We start from the raw sequence: 17,529 nt of genomic DNA on the forward strand, positions 1-17,529 counted from the left end.
ATCTCTTAAGTGTTCATTTCAGTGTGAGCAGAATGTGTGGGTGACAGATGAGACAAAGAGAAGTATGCAGGCACCAGGACACAGAGAGGACGACGGTATGGAGAGGTTTGGGCTATGTGTCCCATAGGTAGCTGAAGCATTTTAAGAGGGAAAGCCATGAAACACGGCGTGTGCGTGTGGGGTAGAGCATCCCTGCCATGGAGTGTGAAAGGAGACCGTTTGTATTTAGCCAGAAGATGAGAACATGGATCGAAGCGATTAGGGTGGATTTCAGAGCTATTTTTGAGGTAGAGTCAATAGAATTTTGTCCCTGGAACTTGGGGTGACAAAGCACTGTGCCTCAGGTAAAGATACTATCTCATAGAGAATTCAAGTTGCCCTAAGCTACTGTTCCGGCAGTTGGAGACCAGGAGAGGGAGCTGTGCTTCAAAACAAAAGGTATCAAAAGATTTTTAGATCGCAGTTGTTTTGTTCTTTAGGAGCGCCCAGTTACCTTCTAAAAAAAAGAACAAAACAAAACAAAATTTGCCAGCACCATTTAGAATCACCATATTCTTTCTTTTTCTTTGCTAAACCGTGGGAATCTAGCACTTCCGCCACACTCAAGATGGCTATGTCCGAGTTCGACTTTTCAATACTACACACTCTAGGTGGCCCCGCCCCCTCGTCGGACTTACTTGGCTACACTTCTCATCTACACAGTTTTGCAGCACTCAAGATGGCCCAGCTTCCTCCTACTTTTCATTGGCTGAATGCTCTGGTTTTACGTCTTCGTGGGGAGGAACTTCGATTTGATCGACAGCTATTTCGATCAATAGACGAAGTGTAGAGGCTAGTGAAGCGCTGGAACTGGAGGACCTCCCCAAAGTATGGGTGGGTGTTTTGTCTGGGGTGGAGCTGAGCCGGAAGCGGGAGGGGGGGGGGGGGGGTGAAACAGGAAAAGAAGGGAAGAAGGAAGAAGAGGGAAGAGGAGGAGAGGGAGGAGGAAGAGGGTGGCGGCGGCGCCGTGGCGGAGGAGCAGGAGCAGGAGGGGGATGGAGAGGAGAAGGCTCCTGGGTGGCATGGCGCTCCTGCTCCTCCAGGCGCTGCCCAGCCCCCTGTCAGCCAGGGCTGAACCCCCGCAGGTAAGGGGGAGGGGCGTCCGGGCCAGGCTGGGCGTCTGGGGGTCGTCGAGGCCTGGCTGGAGGGGGCTGGAGACGGCCTCGCTGATAGCTGGAGGAGGCTAAAGGAGTGTTGTTGCCAAGAGTTGAGGGGTCGCGAGAGGGACACCCATGCGTGGAGTGGGCAGAATCTTAAGGGGCCCCCGGTGTTCAGCTGGGGGACACCTGTTTGGGGGTCAGGAAGGCGGCAGAGGATTGGTGCCAAGCGAATGCGGGGCCTTTGAGACGGTAGTTAGTTCAGGTGGGCTGGGGTGACTGTGGCTGGATAGCGGTGCCAAGCTGGAGCAGGTGGGGTGCATTCACCGTGGAGCAAGTCTCCTAGGCAGCGATGCCGCGTGTAGGTCAGTGCGGGTCGGGGTACGTGACTATTGAGCTAGCCTGAGAGGGGGAGGGGCTGCGAGGATATTTATTTCAAGCCGGAGTAGGGCAAATTCTGAGGGCACCATTTTTAATGGTGTTGGAGTTAAGTGGTGGGAGGCAGGACTCTTGGGATGCAGGTGGGATGAATTAGACCGGGACCCCCCCAGGAGGAGCTCTTAGAAGCTCTCACAAGCTCTCACTGTTAGGCTGGCTGGTCTGGGAGATCCAGTCCCTGATGCTGATCTGGGTCAGCCTACGGCTATTGAGCAAATGGTGGTACTGCAAATGGAGCACCCCAGGTTTTCTTGCTGGGTGGCTTGCTTTTTATCCAGGCAGAGAAGCTGGCTTGTGTTGATCCCAGCTCAGGCGGGCATTTCGAAACCTTAATGGGAGCGTTACTCTTGGTGCCAAGTTGGGTGGGGTGCACCAGGGGTGATCCCTCCTTCCCTCCCCTTTGGCAGGGCTTTACCATTCTATTTTCTTCACGTTCTGTTCCCGTCCCAGTCTTTTCAAAGTCTATACAGCTTAGCACTTAGCACTTGATTGTGTTGTGATCAAGAGTAGAAGCAGAGTCCCAGCAAAAACACTTACCTTTTCCCTGGGAGTTCATGGACTGCCTATTCACATAGGTATGCATCTTTGTTTTGCCCATTGTTATCTTTCATTTTAAATTTTTAAATGAAGTAAAATTCACATAAACTATTTCAAGCCATTTAACCATTATAAAGTGAAAAAATTCTGTGGTATGTTTAGTATATTCACAATGCTGTGCAACCACCAACTTTGTCTAATTTCAAAACATTTTTATTGCCCTGATAGGAACCCCCTACCCAGCTCTCTTCTCCCTGCCCCAGCCCGCCTCCCATCTGCTTTCTGTCTGTATGGATTTACCTATTCAGAATATTTCACATAAATGGAATCCTACAGTGTGGCCTTTTGTGTCTGGCTCCTTTCCCTTCAGAATAATATTTTTGAGGTTCATGTATGTTGTAGCATGCACCAGTATTTTATTCTTTTTTAGGGCTGAATAATTCTCCATTGTATGGCCATACCACAATTTGTTTATTCATTTGTCTCATGAAGTATCCTGTTTCCCCCCCCAGAATATATTTATGTATGTTGGAAATAACATGTGAAAGGAATAGAGCTCATTTTCTGGGCTAGTATGTTCCGTTTTGTAGGTCCGAACCCTTCCATTTTAGGTGTTGGGGTTCTTTATTTTCCCAGTTAAAATTGAAGTAGGAGAGAGAAATAAATTTTTTGTGTCTATTAGAAAAGTTACAACTCTTTGGACTGGTAAAATTAAGTATAAACGCTGACAGAGCAAAACACAGAACAAACTGTTGCTTTTTCCTTTGCACCTGTCTATTTTTGTATCTCTAAGGCCGTTCCCGATGACCAATCAATAACATTGTTAGGGGGTTGATTTAGGAACCGTAGGGCCTTTGGAGGTGGGTGCCCAGGGCCTATGGACTGCTTCCCCTGGATGGAGAGCAGTGGTTGTCCTAGCCAGTGGTGGGAAACAGCCATTCCCTTTCTTCTGTTTTAAGTCCTCGCCCATTTCTTTAGCGGGAGGAAGGATGGCAAGCGTGGAGGTTCCTTCCCATGGTATGTAAACCGGGAGGTGGCTAGAAGCTATGGGAGGGATCTTCAATGTCATGCCCTAATTGCAGTTTGTTGAGCACAGGTCATTCTCTTATCATTTCTCTGGCGCTTCCAGTACTTATTTTGGGGACAGGGTGGCTTTTGTACTTTGTTCCGTTTGGATGGATGCTCGCACTGACCAGCAGCTATGGTGTGATTCCAGTTCCTGCAGAGAAGGGAAGGTTTTTCTAACAGGTAGTCTAGTCTCCCTCTTCCTGACCCCTACTCCCCACGCTCCCACCCCTACCTGGTACCCCTGTCTTTTTCTGTGGAGAACACTGTTGTATATATCTGTAGTGACATTTGTGTTTTGAATTTTAACCTTTGGAATGGAAGCTATTACATAATTATTAGCTCTGAAGCCACTACAATTTAGCCCATTTGGTTTGGGGTTTGATTTTTTTTTTGTTGATTTTTTGGCTTGTAGAAACCAGTAAAGAAAAAAATTCAGACACCATTTTGGCATAAGACCTGCTTCAGGTACTCCCTGTCCTTGTTTCAACAACTGGCTTCCAGCTAACTCGGGACTGAGGAGGACTGTCTGTACTCAGTCCGTGTGGAAACGGTACGGGTGCCTCACTGCATTTTCCCCCTTAAAGTGGCTCTGTCAAGTACAGCCTTTTTTTTTTTTTTTCAAATACGTTTAGTATCAGAAATACATATTAGGTGGTCAGCTCTGCACTTGAACAGCCATTTCTTACCATCCTGGCTCAGGGAAGCTCATTAGCTGAGCTCACTTCTGTGTGAGGAACAGACTTGACTCTCCTCTAGGTCACCGCGACTCAGATACGAGCCCTTGAATCCGTAAAGAACAAAAAAGCAGGAAGATCTCCAAATAGTAGGCCTTGGTATTTGTCTCTTCCAGTTAAATTATGATTGTGATACACAGAGTTGTTTTCTTTTTTTCTATTTTTGGTTAAACTTTACCAGAAAGATCTGACTGTATTATTTAAAATAAAGATTTAGTTAAAAAAAAAAGTCGTTTTCCGTAAAGTGAGTCAGCACAAATCTCTGGAGATGCAGACCTTGCCCTTCTGCTGTGCGTGGGGAGGGGCGGTGGTCTAGTCCCTGCCGTTTTTTCCCCACCCCTCAATAGTATGCCCTTGACCGACCCCCCCCCCCCCCCCCCGCCCCTTCCTTTAGTTGCTTCCATTGCCCCGGCTTTTAGTCTAGAAGGCCTTCTTCAGAATGGCGTTTCAGTGCAATCACCAACACACCTTGTAGAATAGTGGGGTAGGGGACTTCCAGATTCACATTCGCTCTCCCTCGTTTTCTTAGTCTGTGTTACACACCAAAGTGCGCCCTTATTGAAAATCAATGCCTTGAGTTTCTGCAAACCCTTTCAGTAGAATTCGGCTAACACCTACGGAAATGTCCCCTCTTTGAAGCAGGCTGTTATTATAGCTAGACACTGGGAATCCTTGTCCTCAAGGAGCTGGTAGTCTTGTTTGGAAGACAGGTAACACACACAGTGATTTGGAACCAGAGGGACCAGCCCTGTGAAGAGAAGTGTGGACAACCGACTCTGCTAGAGCCGGGGGTGGGGGGATTTAGGGGAAGTTTCATGAAGGAAGAGGCATTTGGATGGGCTCTGAGTCAGGACAAGTATGGCGTCTGTGGACCAGGAAGGGGGAAGCCCATTCCAGTGTGCAAGTGGGGAGACCTGGAAGGTGGGCTGTGGCTGGGTGGTGAAGGAGGCCTTCCAACCACGCAGTGGGGCAGTGCTGTCCAGCAGAACTCGCTGTGATGCTGAAGTGACCTGTACAGGTCTGTGCGGTTCATTTTGGTGGCCACTTAGCCACGTGTGGCAAATGTGGCTAGGATAACCGAGGCACTGAATTTTTAATGACATTTAGTTTTGTATGTCAACGTTCTCGAGATATAATTAACATGTCAAAAGTTTCACCCTTTTAAAGTGTACATAAAATGTCTTTTTAGTAAGTCATAGAGTTGTTGCCCATCACCACTGTCTGATTTTAGGACATTTCCATTCATCCCATAAAGAAACCCCAGTAGCCATTAGCAGTCCCTCCTCGTTTCGCCCCTACCTCCCCCAGCCCCTGACAACCCCTGACCTACTTTCTGTCTCTGTGGATTTGCCTGTTCTGGACATTCTGTATAAGTGGAGTCACACACTTCCGTGGTCCCTTGTGACTGGCTTTTTGCACTTAGCATAATGTTTCTGAGGTTCATCCATGTCCATAGGTCAGTATATCATTGCATGCATTAGTATTTTACCCCTTTTTATGGCCGATCACCATGCAGTTGTAGGAATGCACCACGATTTATTTATCCGTTCCTCAGTTGATGCTCATTTGGGCTGTTTCCACTTCTGGGTTATTATGAATGATGCTGCCATGAGTGCGCGTACAGGCGCTTTGTGTGGACATCTGCTTTCCTTTCCCCTGGATGTGTGCCTGACAGTGGGGTCGCTGGGGCGTGTGGTAGCCCCATAGGTACCCTGTTGAGGAACTGCCAGGCTGTTTTTCAAAGTGGTATGATAAGTTTAATTATAACTCATTTAAATGAGAAAGCTCCATGTGTCTAGTGACTGCATATGAGACGATGCAGATCTCACAGCCTTCCGGAGTGGGTGGGCGAGGGGGTACAGTGGAACAGAGTGGTGAGGTGTTGAGCTCAGGGGACGGGCCACCTGCGTTCCAAACTTGACCCTTCTGCTTACTGTCCTTGAGCAAATTATTTGAACGTCCTGAATCTTGCTCGCTCTCCGATGTGTTGGCTTCTGTTACCAGTCAGCCCTGCTTTGTCAGCCAGCATCAGACATTTCGAAAACATTTTTTTGGCCTGTGGTTTAGCAAGCAGGTGAGCCCTCCCTAAGTCACCCAATCTTGAACTTTCTTTTTCCTTACTTTGGTCTGCCCTTGTGGTTTTACTTGAAGAACATGTTTGTTTTTGCCCCAATGAAGGCGATGGCCAGTTACTTTCTTTTTTCAGTCTCCTCGGTCCCATAACCAGTCTGAATTGAGCCAGGAACTTAGAACGTTTTCCTTTCCCCACTCTAAGTCTCGGCTCTACTCTCATTTTCGACCTCACGGGCAGGCGTTGATTCGTTCCCACACATGCTCAGTCAGTCGCCATGAGGGCCGCTGACCCCTCCCCCCCTTGGACCTCGGGAAGGCAGTGTCTAGGGGAGAGCCCTCCCTTCAGGCCCCAGGAGGTAGCTCGGTGTGGGTGCTGGGCACTAGCTAGCAACTCTTTATGGCTCTCTGTGGCTACCTTAGATGGTTTTGAATTAAAAATTTCAGCTGTCTGCTGAATCCCTGTCTATCTATATGCCCTAGAGGGCCTCTTTCCTTCCTGCCTTAAATAGTTAGGACTGACGCTTGAGGGGCCATCAGGTGCATGATGTGGGTTTAGTCCTTACCCTGCAACCCCAGTCCTGGGCCCTGCCAGGGCCACTGATCGCACAATAACCTCAGAGACAGTAAGAGCAGCTACTGAGTGACAGGGAGCCGTCATGGTGGGTCGTGGTGCCCTGTCTGCCTGCTCAGTGGCATCCTACAGACTGGCTGTGGGCACCTCCCTTTTGAAAATCCTCTGTATTTCCACTAGGTGGAGCAAAGTCTGGCCAAAAAGCTGCATGCAATGTGGAAACCACAAACAGACAAATACAAACAAATCCAGAACATTGCAATCTGGGAAGTACGTAGAGGGGAAACATCTCATCCTATTGAATTCTACTGCTTGTTGATACAGTTCTGGGTTCTCCCAGTGTGGGAATTAAAGTAGGTCATTCTCCCAGACTTCTGGATCGCTAGTCTTGCATGGCCTGGGTTTCTGGGATACTCACACGTACTCAACTACATTCCCATACATAGCCTTGACTTATTTACTTTGGGCTTTCTCCTTTCCATACTTTCTTCTGTGGGAAAACGGATGAGCTGTGTATGTATCGTCTGTTCCTGGTGCCATCATCACCCTCGGAGGGCCATGGCCAAGTTTTGATTCACGGTCTTAGGTGTTGTAAAGAATTTAATTTAAACTTGTTTTGGAAGAGGTAAAAGTGAATGTAAGACGTTGCAAGAATATTTGTGGCTGGGAAGGGAGGGACCTAGAGTGCAGTTATAAAAACACGTCTGTTCTGATCTTTAAATGTCAAGCAAGACCGCTCTTATGTTGTAACACTGCTTTATTACACATCCTCGCAGACCTGAGGCATCCATTCATGGAGCAAATATTTATGTTTTTCAAAATTCGACTTTTTTTGTTTTTTGGTTTGCCCTTTCCTAAATTATCTTCCTCACCTGCACGTGGCAATTTCATTCCAGTTGTATTAAAAACCAAATTTAACATAGAAATAACAACCCCCTACCCCCCAAACTCCATTCATTGATCGGACCTCATTATTCTCCCTCTTAGTGGTTCATTTGGGTGAGAAAACTAATCTTTGGCTTTTTACATTGGGATGTTGGAGCATTGCAGCTCTTACGGACTTGAGTGGTATGAGAGTTGAATAGTGTGAGAGGTTCATCCTGTGTACTCTCTTTTTACTGGAGACCTTTGTCTTTAAATATGCAGATCTTTTTGCTGCCTTTGCAGGGGGTGGGGGAGGCGGAAGACCCGTCTCCAGTCTGATTTGGCACGAAGTCCACTATGACTGTCTTTCCATTTTCCTTCCGTAGACCTGATTGTTGCTCTTGGTACTTTTTACCTTTTCACGTCAGATTTTATTTTATTTTAATTTATTTTAACTGATTTTATTTATTGATTTTTAGAGAGGAGGGAGAAAGAGGGGACAAAAAACATCGATGTGTGAGTGAAATGTTGATTGGTTGCCTCTCGCGTTCCCCCCACGCGGGACCGGGCCTGCCACCCAGGCTCGCGTCCTGACTGGAAATGGAGCTGGCGACCTCTCGCTTCGCAGGACAGCCCTCAACCCACTGAGCCACATCGGTCAGGGCACGTCAGTTTTTAATTACACAAAAATAACATGTACTCATAACAGCAGTAAGTAATACAGAAATACAGCAATGCTTAGAGTAAAAAGTGAAAGTCTGTGGTTGGTTGTGTAGTTTTGGTGGTTTTTTGGCTTCTGCCTATGTAGACAGGGTGGGGCAAAAGTAGGTTTACAGTTGTGAGTACACAAAACAGTTTATTCTTATATTATTATTTATTAACTAATGTATTATTTGTATTACAACTGTAAACTTACTTTTGTCTCACACTTTAGTAATAAAGTTTATATATATATATACTTATTTATATATACAGATAATCATATGTAAATGTAAAGTTGGTGGTATATGTAGGGTTCTTTATATTCTTTCACCTTTTTAAAAGCAGAAATGGGACCCTGGCCCTGGCTGGTGTTGCTCAGTGGATTGAGTGCCAGCCTGTGAACTGAAAGGTCACCAGTTCGATACCCAGTCAGGGCACATGCCTGGGTTGCGGGCCAGGTCCCCCTGGGGGACGTGCAAGAGGCAACTGATTGATGTATCTCCTGCACAGCAATATTTCTCTCCTTCTCTTTCTAACTCCCTTCCCCTATCTTTAAAGATAAAGAAATAAATCTTAAAAAAGAAAATGGGGCGCTGGCCAGTTACCTCAGGTGGTTTGAGCATTGTCCTGATACACCAAGGTTGTGGCTTTGATCCCGGGCAGGGCACAGACAAGAATCAACCAATGAATGTATAAATAAGTGGAACAATAAATTGTTGTTTCTTTCTCTCAATAAATAAAAAATTTTAAAAGTCTATTAAAAATAAATTAAAAATGGCATAATTTATATGTAGCATTTTACAATATGTACTTTTTAAAAACCTTATATTGTAGACTTCCATATCACATTATAATTCTGATGGTTTTTATTTTTATTTACTTACTTTTTAAAAGATTTTATTTTATATTTTAGAGAGAGGGGAAGGGAGGGAGAAAGAGAGATTTGAGATACATAGATTGGTTGCCTCTCACGCTCCCCCAGCTGGGGAGCTGCCCCGCAACCCAGGCATGTGCCCTGACTGGGAATTGAATCAGCGAACTTTTGGTTTGCAGACCGGCACTCAGTCCACTGAGCCACACCAGCCAGGGCTTAACCACTTCTTTACAGATGAACATACATTGTGTCCAGGTTCTTTCCAGGTAAACATTGTTGAGCTTATTTCTGTCTGCGGTTGTGCTAGATTCCTAGAAGTGGCATTGTGGACTGTGGGGTTACAGGGTGTGACATTTGTGGTCGATAGTGCCAGGTTGCTCTCCAGTGGTTCTATCAGTTTACACTCCCGTCACTGGGGTATGCAAGGGCTCACTTCCCCAAAGAGTGAGCAGCATTTCTTGAACTATGTCCCATGCTTGTCCTTGAAGATATCTTCTGATTCCTAACATGGGTACCTGGGGAACCTTTCACTTTACTTCCTTGGGAGGCTGTAGGTCTCTGGTTTGCTTAGCTCCCGGTCTCCTCCCTGTTTGCAAACCAGTTTCTCCCTTTGCTGTGGAGGAGGATTCACCCGAGGACAGGGAGCCTGTAGCTGAAGAAGGGCACAATGCCTGCTCAGGTCCTGAAGGAAGTGGTCTGTGGTCCCCTGGAACCACAGTGTTGGCAGGGGGCCCGGGGTTGTTGCCCAGTTGCTGTGCGGCACACAAGTCTAATTGCGCGCCCCGCGAACCACCTGCTTGCTCGTGGTGGTCGTCCCAGGAAGGATGCTTGGAAGTAGCGTTGCCGAGAGTGCAGACTCTGGAGCCGGACTGCCTCCATACGATTTTGGGCTAGTTAGTGAACTCAGTTTTCTCATCTGTACGGTGCGATGATAGCCCCTAGCTTATAGGGTTATTGTGAAGGTAAATTGAGTCAATACTTACAAAGCACTTAGAACAGTACCTGCCACATAGTACTTACTTGGTGAATGTTAGCCTCTGCTCAGTTGTTGCTGTTGTGTTCTGGGAACATTCAAGGCTTCCCTATTTCCTGGCTCAACCAACATCGTTTCCAGTGGAGGGATTTAAGGATAGATTTTCGGTTCACTCCTAGTCCAGAAGGCATGTACCTCGCTTCCCATATCACTAACCTCGGCAATCAGATGAGAGGTGGTTTTCCAGCAATTGTGTTCTGTTGATAAAGTAGGAACTTACTCTTAGAGCAAGGTAAGTTAGAATATATGTATACTGTTACTCTGATTTATACATGCTTTCTTGAGTGGAGAAAAGATTGGGGCTGGGGGCTCCCACCAGCAAGGAGGAGTGCTCTTCTCTCAAGTGTGGGAGTGGTGGTTCTCACCCATCCTGACCACAGAGCTGGACCACGTGCAGCTCGGTCTGCTCTGGGACGCCGTGTACTGTTCTGAGTGAGGTGCTTGCTCTCTGGGGCTTGACGCCGACCCCCACCTCCGCTTGGTACATCCTGTTCTGAGGTGAAGACGGTTTCTGAGGGATTTTTTTGGTTTTGTTTTTGTAATAACAGCATTATTGAGCTGTAATTCACATACCATAAAAATCATACTTTTAGAATGTATAGTTCAGTGATTTCAGTATATTGACAGGGTTGCGTTACCACTACCACAATCTGGTTTCAGGATGTTTTCATCACCTCGAAAAGGAATACGGCACTAGCAGTCATTGTCCACTCCCCTCCCCGCCTCCCCAGGCCCCTGGTGACCACCAGTCTACTTTCTGTCGATGGACTTCCCCATTCCGGACATTTCATGTAAATGGAACCATACACCATATCGTATTTTGTTACTGGGTTATTTCACTTAGCATAATATTTTCAAGGTTCATTCATGTTGTAGCATGTGTCAGTATTTCATTTCTTTCTATGGCCAGTTAGTATCCTGTTATATGGGTGTAACACATTTATCTCTTCAGTTGATGAATTGGGCTATTTGCACTTTTGGGCTATTATGAATAACGCTTCTAGGAATATTGGTGTACAGGGTTGTCTGTTTTTTTTTTTTAAGATTTCATTTATTCATTTATTTATTCATTTATTTATTTTTAGAGACAAGGGAAGGGAAGGAGAATGAGAGGGAATGAAACACCAGTGTGTGGTTGGTTGCCTCTTACACCCCCTACTGGGGACCTGGCCCGAAACCTGGGCATGTGGTCTGACTGGGAATCGAACCAGAGACCCTTTTGTTCACAGGCCAGCACTCAATCCACTGAGCCACACCAGCCAGGGCTGGTGTACAAGTTTATGTGTGGACATACATTTTCATTCTCCTAGGTATATACCTAGGAGTAGAATTGCTAGGCCACACGGTCCCTGTGTTGAACCTTTGAGGAACCGCCAGGCTGCTTTCCACAGCAGCCGTGCCGTTGTACATCCCACGGACAGTGTACGGGGGTTGCAGTTTCTCCACACCGTCTCCAACACTTGGCTGTCTTTTACCATGTTTTGCTGTGTATAATGTGCACCCACAGTTTTGTGCACACTATACATGGGATTATTATGCCTATGGTATGTAGTCATTATACCCATTATAATGTCCATCCTTATTTTTTCCCCTCAAAAATTTGGGCAAAAAGGTGTGCATTATGCATGGCAAAATATGGTAGATCGTAACCAGCCTAGTGGATGTGAAGTAGTATTGCTGATTCTGATTTGCATTTTTCTAATAATCAGTGATTGAACAGCCTTTCATATTCTTATTGACCATTCGTGTGTCTTGTTTGGAGAAATGCTTGTTCAATTTTTGGCCTGTTTTAAAGTCTCTTATCTGACTGAAGGGAAAGGGGTCACTTCAGGGAACCCCAGTGAGTGACTGCCCAGGGGGAGATTTTCCTTTCAACTACATTCAGTGCTCTGGCCGAGCCACCACCTGTTCTCAGGACCCTGACCAGTAGCTGGACCACTTCCATCAACCTTGTCCAGAGACCGCCCCTGGCTGCCATGTCTGTGATGAGAGGTCCATGTGGTCAAAGAAGCCTGCGGAGGGCGGGGGGAGGGGGTTGTTTTGGAGATTCACAATGCACATGCTTTGTGGGTAGCCTCTGGAGAATATTACAGTTAAGCCTAATCAGTCCCTTGTCAGATAAATGATTTGCAAATATTTTCTCCCATTCTATGTTGTTTTTTCACGTTCTTGATAGTGTCATTTTGAAGCATAGCTTTTTAGTTTTGCCAGAGTTCAGCTTATGTGTTTTCTTCTTTTGTCACTTGAGCTTTTGGTGCTCTAGTTCTTTTTCCTATTTTTATTTATTTGATTTAATCTTTATTGTATTTTTTCCCATTACCATTTCATCCCCTATACTCCTTTCCCCCCAGCAATCACCACCCTGTTGTACTGTCCATGAGTCCTTTTTCCTCAATCCCTCCACCCCCTCCCCTCCCCACCCTCCCCAGCTATCCTTCTGCTCTCCATCTATGAGTCTGTCCCGATTTTCCCTGTTCAGTTTGTTCATTCGATTCCACATGTGAGTGAAATCGTAAGGTATTTGTCTTTCTCTGACTGGCTTATTTCACTTAGCTTAATGTTCTCCAGGTCCATCCATGCTATTGCAAAGGGTAAAATTTTCTTCTTTTTTACAGATGAGTAGTATTTTATCATGTAAATGCCCCATAGTTATTTTATCCAAAGAAAAAGAGAATTAACCCATGTACCCATTGGTAACTTCAACAGTTTATTGTCATGGCCAGTCTTGTTTTGTCTGTATCCATCCACTTTCATTTCCATTCATCCCCAGTGAAATTGTTTTGAAGCAAATCATATGAAATCAACCATAAATAGTTCCATTTGAATCTCTAGGAAATAAAAGGATTCTCTTCTCCAAAATAACCACCCTACCATATCATGCCCTAAAAAATGGAAAGTAATTCCTTAATATCATAGGATAGGATCTTGCATGGGAGAATTTAAATTACATTCTTGGTAAAACTACTATCAGGACATTTAGCTAATTATGGCAGCTCTTCAGTTTTCATAAGTAATTAACCCTCACTAAGTATTCCACTACTTTAAAAACCGTTCTCTACAATACCTTTCAAAAGTGCTTCTCCAACCACAGCTTTCTCCTTTTTCCTTTTTTTTTTCTTTTTACTTAAACAGGTCTAGCAGTGGAGTTTTAATCACAGCAAACCCTGTTTTTCACCCCCTCAAAACTTTTTTTGTCATTTTGTTTGACACACATTCATTTCCAAATTCTGCCCAGTATATAAAGTGAAATATTAACTTACGACTTTTGCCCTCGGTTTCTAGTGTAGAGAGAATTTTTGCAAAAATCCTCCCCTTATCTGATATTGCACAAATGTTCAGAGAAACCTGGGAAAACGAGGAGACCCCATGAATGTAACTCTCTTTGTCCAGCTCTCCAGCGGTGTCAGCTGGGTGCCCTTGTCTCATGCCTGGCTGGCTGTGCCCACCCTCAAGGTGTAGAGTATTGGGGGTTCCTGGCAGATGCGCAACGCTGCTGAGGGAGAAACAGAACGTAGGGTATGGGGGCTGAAAGACACTGAAGAGACAGTGGTGCTACGGAAGAAAATTCAGTGAGAGAGTCCGAGTGGAGCAGACTTGGGGCCGAACAGACTTCTTTCTCACTGCGGGACTGTCCAGAGGCTTCATGCAGAGCACTGCACACCGGGAGTTCCCAGAAGGGACGGTAGGCGTCTGTGACCCCATGGGCCTCTTACAGCAGGAACGGCTGCCTCAGTGGTCTCTGGACAGTGCTGGAAGAAGTGATGATGGTGCAGAGCAGTCAGGTAATACTAGGTCCGGGGCCGTGAGAATAGGTGGCCACATGGCTAGTCCCGAATGCCAGAGCCCTGACAGAATCTAGTCGAAAGGTAAATTTCCCTCTGGGCAGTCACTGGCTGGGGTTCCCAGGGATGACCTCTGTCCCTTCCGTCAGAAACCCTAGGTCTCACTCCTGGGTCACTCACACTTTCACCTTCAGTAGACTCGTCTGACAAGTGGGGCTCATAATAACTGCCTAGCCCTGTCACCAGCCGATGTAAGGAATGACTAAAATGGCTATGAAAATAGTTTATAAACCTTGAGTTCTCTGCAAGGATGATGATTTATTGTGTTTGTTTCTTGCTGGTTAGTGCTACCTTTTCTGCAATATTGAGCTACCTTGGCTGAAATGTGCATCTTGAGCAAAGCGAAAGACTTTGGAACAACAGCCCTGGCTGGTGTGGCTCAGTGGATTGAGCTCTGGCCTGCGAACCAAAGGGTCGCCAGTTTGATTCCCAGTCAGGGCACATGCCTGGGTTGCAGGCCAGGTCCCCATGGGGGGAACATGGGGGTCAACCACACATTGATGTTTCTCTCCCTCTCTTTCTCCCTCCCTCCCCCTCTGTCTGAAAATAAATAAAATCTTTTAAAAAAGACAGACAGACAGACTTTGGAACAATGGATATAAGTGCTAAGATGTGGACACCTGCAGATTTTGTTCAGGGAGGAAGAGTGGCTGGTGCTGACACTCCTTGCTGTGATGGGGGGTGTTTTCTCAAAGTCACTTCCAGTTCTTTTCCTCCTAGGCCTTACACCTATATGGTGGCATCTCTCTGCCCACTTCTGCTTTGGCGCAGTGATTTCTTCATGACTTGAACCTCAGGTCAAGGCGTTTTAAAAGTAGGCTTGCCTACTGCTGTCATCCAGCGTTGCCTCACATGCTGTGCCCTGGGAGGGAGGGAGGGAGTGCGGGCTTCAGGTGGGCCTGTGATTGGGCGGTGAACGACCATAGGACGGGTGTACCCTGCATCTGGTATGATATCATCTCCAGATTCGCCCCCTGTAGTCATCATTTTACTTGGGGTGTGGGTGTGTGTGTTCCAGGAATTTTCCCACTTCCTACAACTTATGGGAAGGATAACCTGAATGTTTTCCTCTGGCATTTTGAAATCTTAGAGCTGGATAGATTTGGTTACCGCATAGCCTAAGGAGGGAAGAGGTAATATTTGATTTACATAAGATCCAGGAAAAGAGGAAGGCATGGGGCCGGGAGCTGTGTTTCCAAATAGGTCTTACTAAGTTTCACAATCCTTCGTGCAGAAAAGGCAACTGACTTCAGGTGTTGTCGATGGGGTTATCTGGGGAATGGGAGACAAAACCAGGGACAGCTTCATCCTGCTCACCGTTGAAACACAAGTGTCGGGGATTTAGATCACGTCCCAGCTTTGCCTTGAGGAAGGGACTTTTACTTTTGAGGTGGCTTAAGTACCTTAAGTCCCTCAGCTGAGAAATTAGAAGTGTCCAGATAATGAGATCCCCAGAGGGTTTCCCAGTTCCCGCATCAAACCCCAGGAGCTCAGAGTAATAGCCAGGTATTCTCCTGATCTCTTGGCTGTCTACCACGTTTCTATGGCCAGGAAAATATCACCCTCCCTGACGTTTGGAGATTCGGCTGTATGCTTCATTTTTACAGTCTTCTCTAGTCAAGAAGTCTGTTCATCCACGTAACCATTTTTTCTTGAGGGCTTATTTTGTGCAAAGCATTGCTTAGTATTGTGAGGGACACAAGTGAAAGTTTGCATCTTCTTGCCCTTAAACTGCTTGAACTTTAGAAGAGATAAGCCTGAGAATAAAGAGCTTTGCTGAGTTTATGAATACAGAGAAGGGTGAGTGGGTTTTCTAATAGAAGTACAACCAAGATGGCTTCTCTCTGGACAGTGTGAATGGTTGCTTTTATGACCTTAAACCCAGCGGACCTGGAGCTGCTTCCAGGGACTCAGAATCGGCGTGCCTTGAATGAAATGGCTTCCACGTTAGTCCTTTCTGTGTGCCTGTCACATGTTGCATTCCTGTTCCCACCGAACGTGGACCACGTCTCTCTTTGTTTTGCCCAAAGTTCAAATAAAAGTGAAAGATGAAATCAGACTTAATGGAGACCTGGAATGCTAATTTTTCTAATGGTCTTTTTCCAAGTTACATCTGAGTGTGTATCAGGTGCTATTTATGAGCTTCGTCCCGCTCTTTTTGTTCTTATTCGGGTCTTCAGTTTAAAGAATAGTTTGTCAGGACACACGAAATGTGCCTGGGAACACTCCTGAGCTGTGGCCTGCTCATTTTCATGCAGTTTTTGGCCAGTTTGGTTGAGGTTGAAGTGTTTCTAGGGCAGGAAAAATGAGCCCTGCGTTTTGGTATGAAGACAAACAAGGCTGCTGTTGTACTTGAGAGAGCTCAGTTTGCAGACCCAGCAACAGCCCCTTAACCCTCAGTGACAGCCCACTGTCAGCGGGGCGTTTCAGAGGCCCCTGTGCTCTCTGGAGAGGGCAGCAGATGCCCGGCGCGTGGAGGTGGTGAGTAGTGCAGAGTGAGTGACTGTCAGTACAGAAGGAGTTTCTTCTTAGGGGCAGAGGAACAGGCGGCAGAAACCTTAGGGAGCTGTACCGTAAGGGTTTCCGCTTCTGCTCCTTTCATTTCTGTATTTAAAAGACTGAAGCCGCACCATGGACACAGGGATCTTCCCTCTCCCTGTCCCACCCCTGAGACCGGAGCAAAAGTCAGCTCCAAGATTTATCATATTTTAGTAGTAGATATAATTAAACAAGTAGAAAAGAGAGCCGGAGATACTTACTAAACTGGAAATTCTTGTCTTTGGTATTTGTGGCAACACTGTCGTCATTAGAAAGAAAAAAATGTGCTGGTTGGAGGTACTTAGCAAAGACACACGTGTGGGACCTCTGCATTCTGCTTCCAGCTGACCTTTGCTTCATCTTCTGCCCTTCTTTTCTTTGTTTATGTTAAAGATTTTATGTATTTATTTTTAGAAAGCGGAGAAGGGAGGGAGAGAGAAAGAGAAACATCCATGTGTAGTTACTTTTCGCATGCCTCCCACTAGGGACCTGGCTCATGACCCAGGCATGTGCCCTGACTGGGAATTGAACCAATGACCCTTTGGTTCACAGGCCAGCACTCAATCCACTGAGCCACACCAGCCAGGGCCATCTTCTGCCTTTCTCGGATGCCCTGTGTGTCCTTGTTTCCATGGCGTGGGCCATGATTGGCCCTGCCTAGTGTGTTCGTCTTCCCACCCAAACTGTATGTGTTGGTTAGTACTCATCTCACTCTCTTCTTTTAAATTGACTTTAGGGAGAGAGAGAAAGAGCGAGACGTCGGTTTCTTGTTCCACTTATGTACGCATTCATTGGCTGTACTTGCACGTGCCCTGACTGGGAGTCACCCGTAGCCTTGGTGTATCAGGACAACGCTCGAACCAACTGAGCTATCCGTTGTCTTAGCAAAACTTTCTTTGGCTATTCTAACTCTCAACAGCTTTCCTTGTTCAAGCCCGTCTTGGACTTACTGTCTTTGCCCTTCCCAGCATTTATTATGAAGTGCCTCTGTCTGTTTCAGCGTCTGCTGCCTTTCCTCCCTAACGGGGTGATTAAATACATAAATCCTCCGGGGCAAGACTGATTTGCCCAGTAGTCCATCCTCCTCATTCCCATGGTACATCCGGGATGGCTGGATGT

General features: G+C 46.2%; 1 protein-coding gene across 1 annotated transcript in view; it reads left to right on the forward strand.

Moving 5' to 3' along the window:
- Positions 1 to 933: 933 nt before the first annotated feature.
- WBP1L (WW domain binding protein 1 like) overlaps positions 934 to 17,529 on the forward strand; it is a 57,574-nt gene continuing 40,978 nt past the window's right edge. The window contains exon 1 of the mRNA XM_028511914.2: positions 934 to 1,124. Coding sequence (XP_028367715.1) covers positions 1,035 to 1,124 — 90 coding nt within the window. The 5' untranslated portion in view covers positions 934 to 1,034. The remainder of the gene's footprint in view (positions 1,125 to 17,529) is intronic.

This window comes from Phyllostomus discolor, chromosome 5, assembly GCF_004126475.2.
Source record: "Phyllostomus discolor isolate MPI-MPIP mPhyDis1 chromosome 5, mPhyDis1.pri.v3, whole genome shotgun sequence".
In the NCBI taxonomy this organism is placed as follows: Eukaryota; Metazoa; Chordata; class Mammalia; order Chiroptera; family Phyllostomidae; genus Phyllostomus; species Phyllostomus discolor.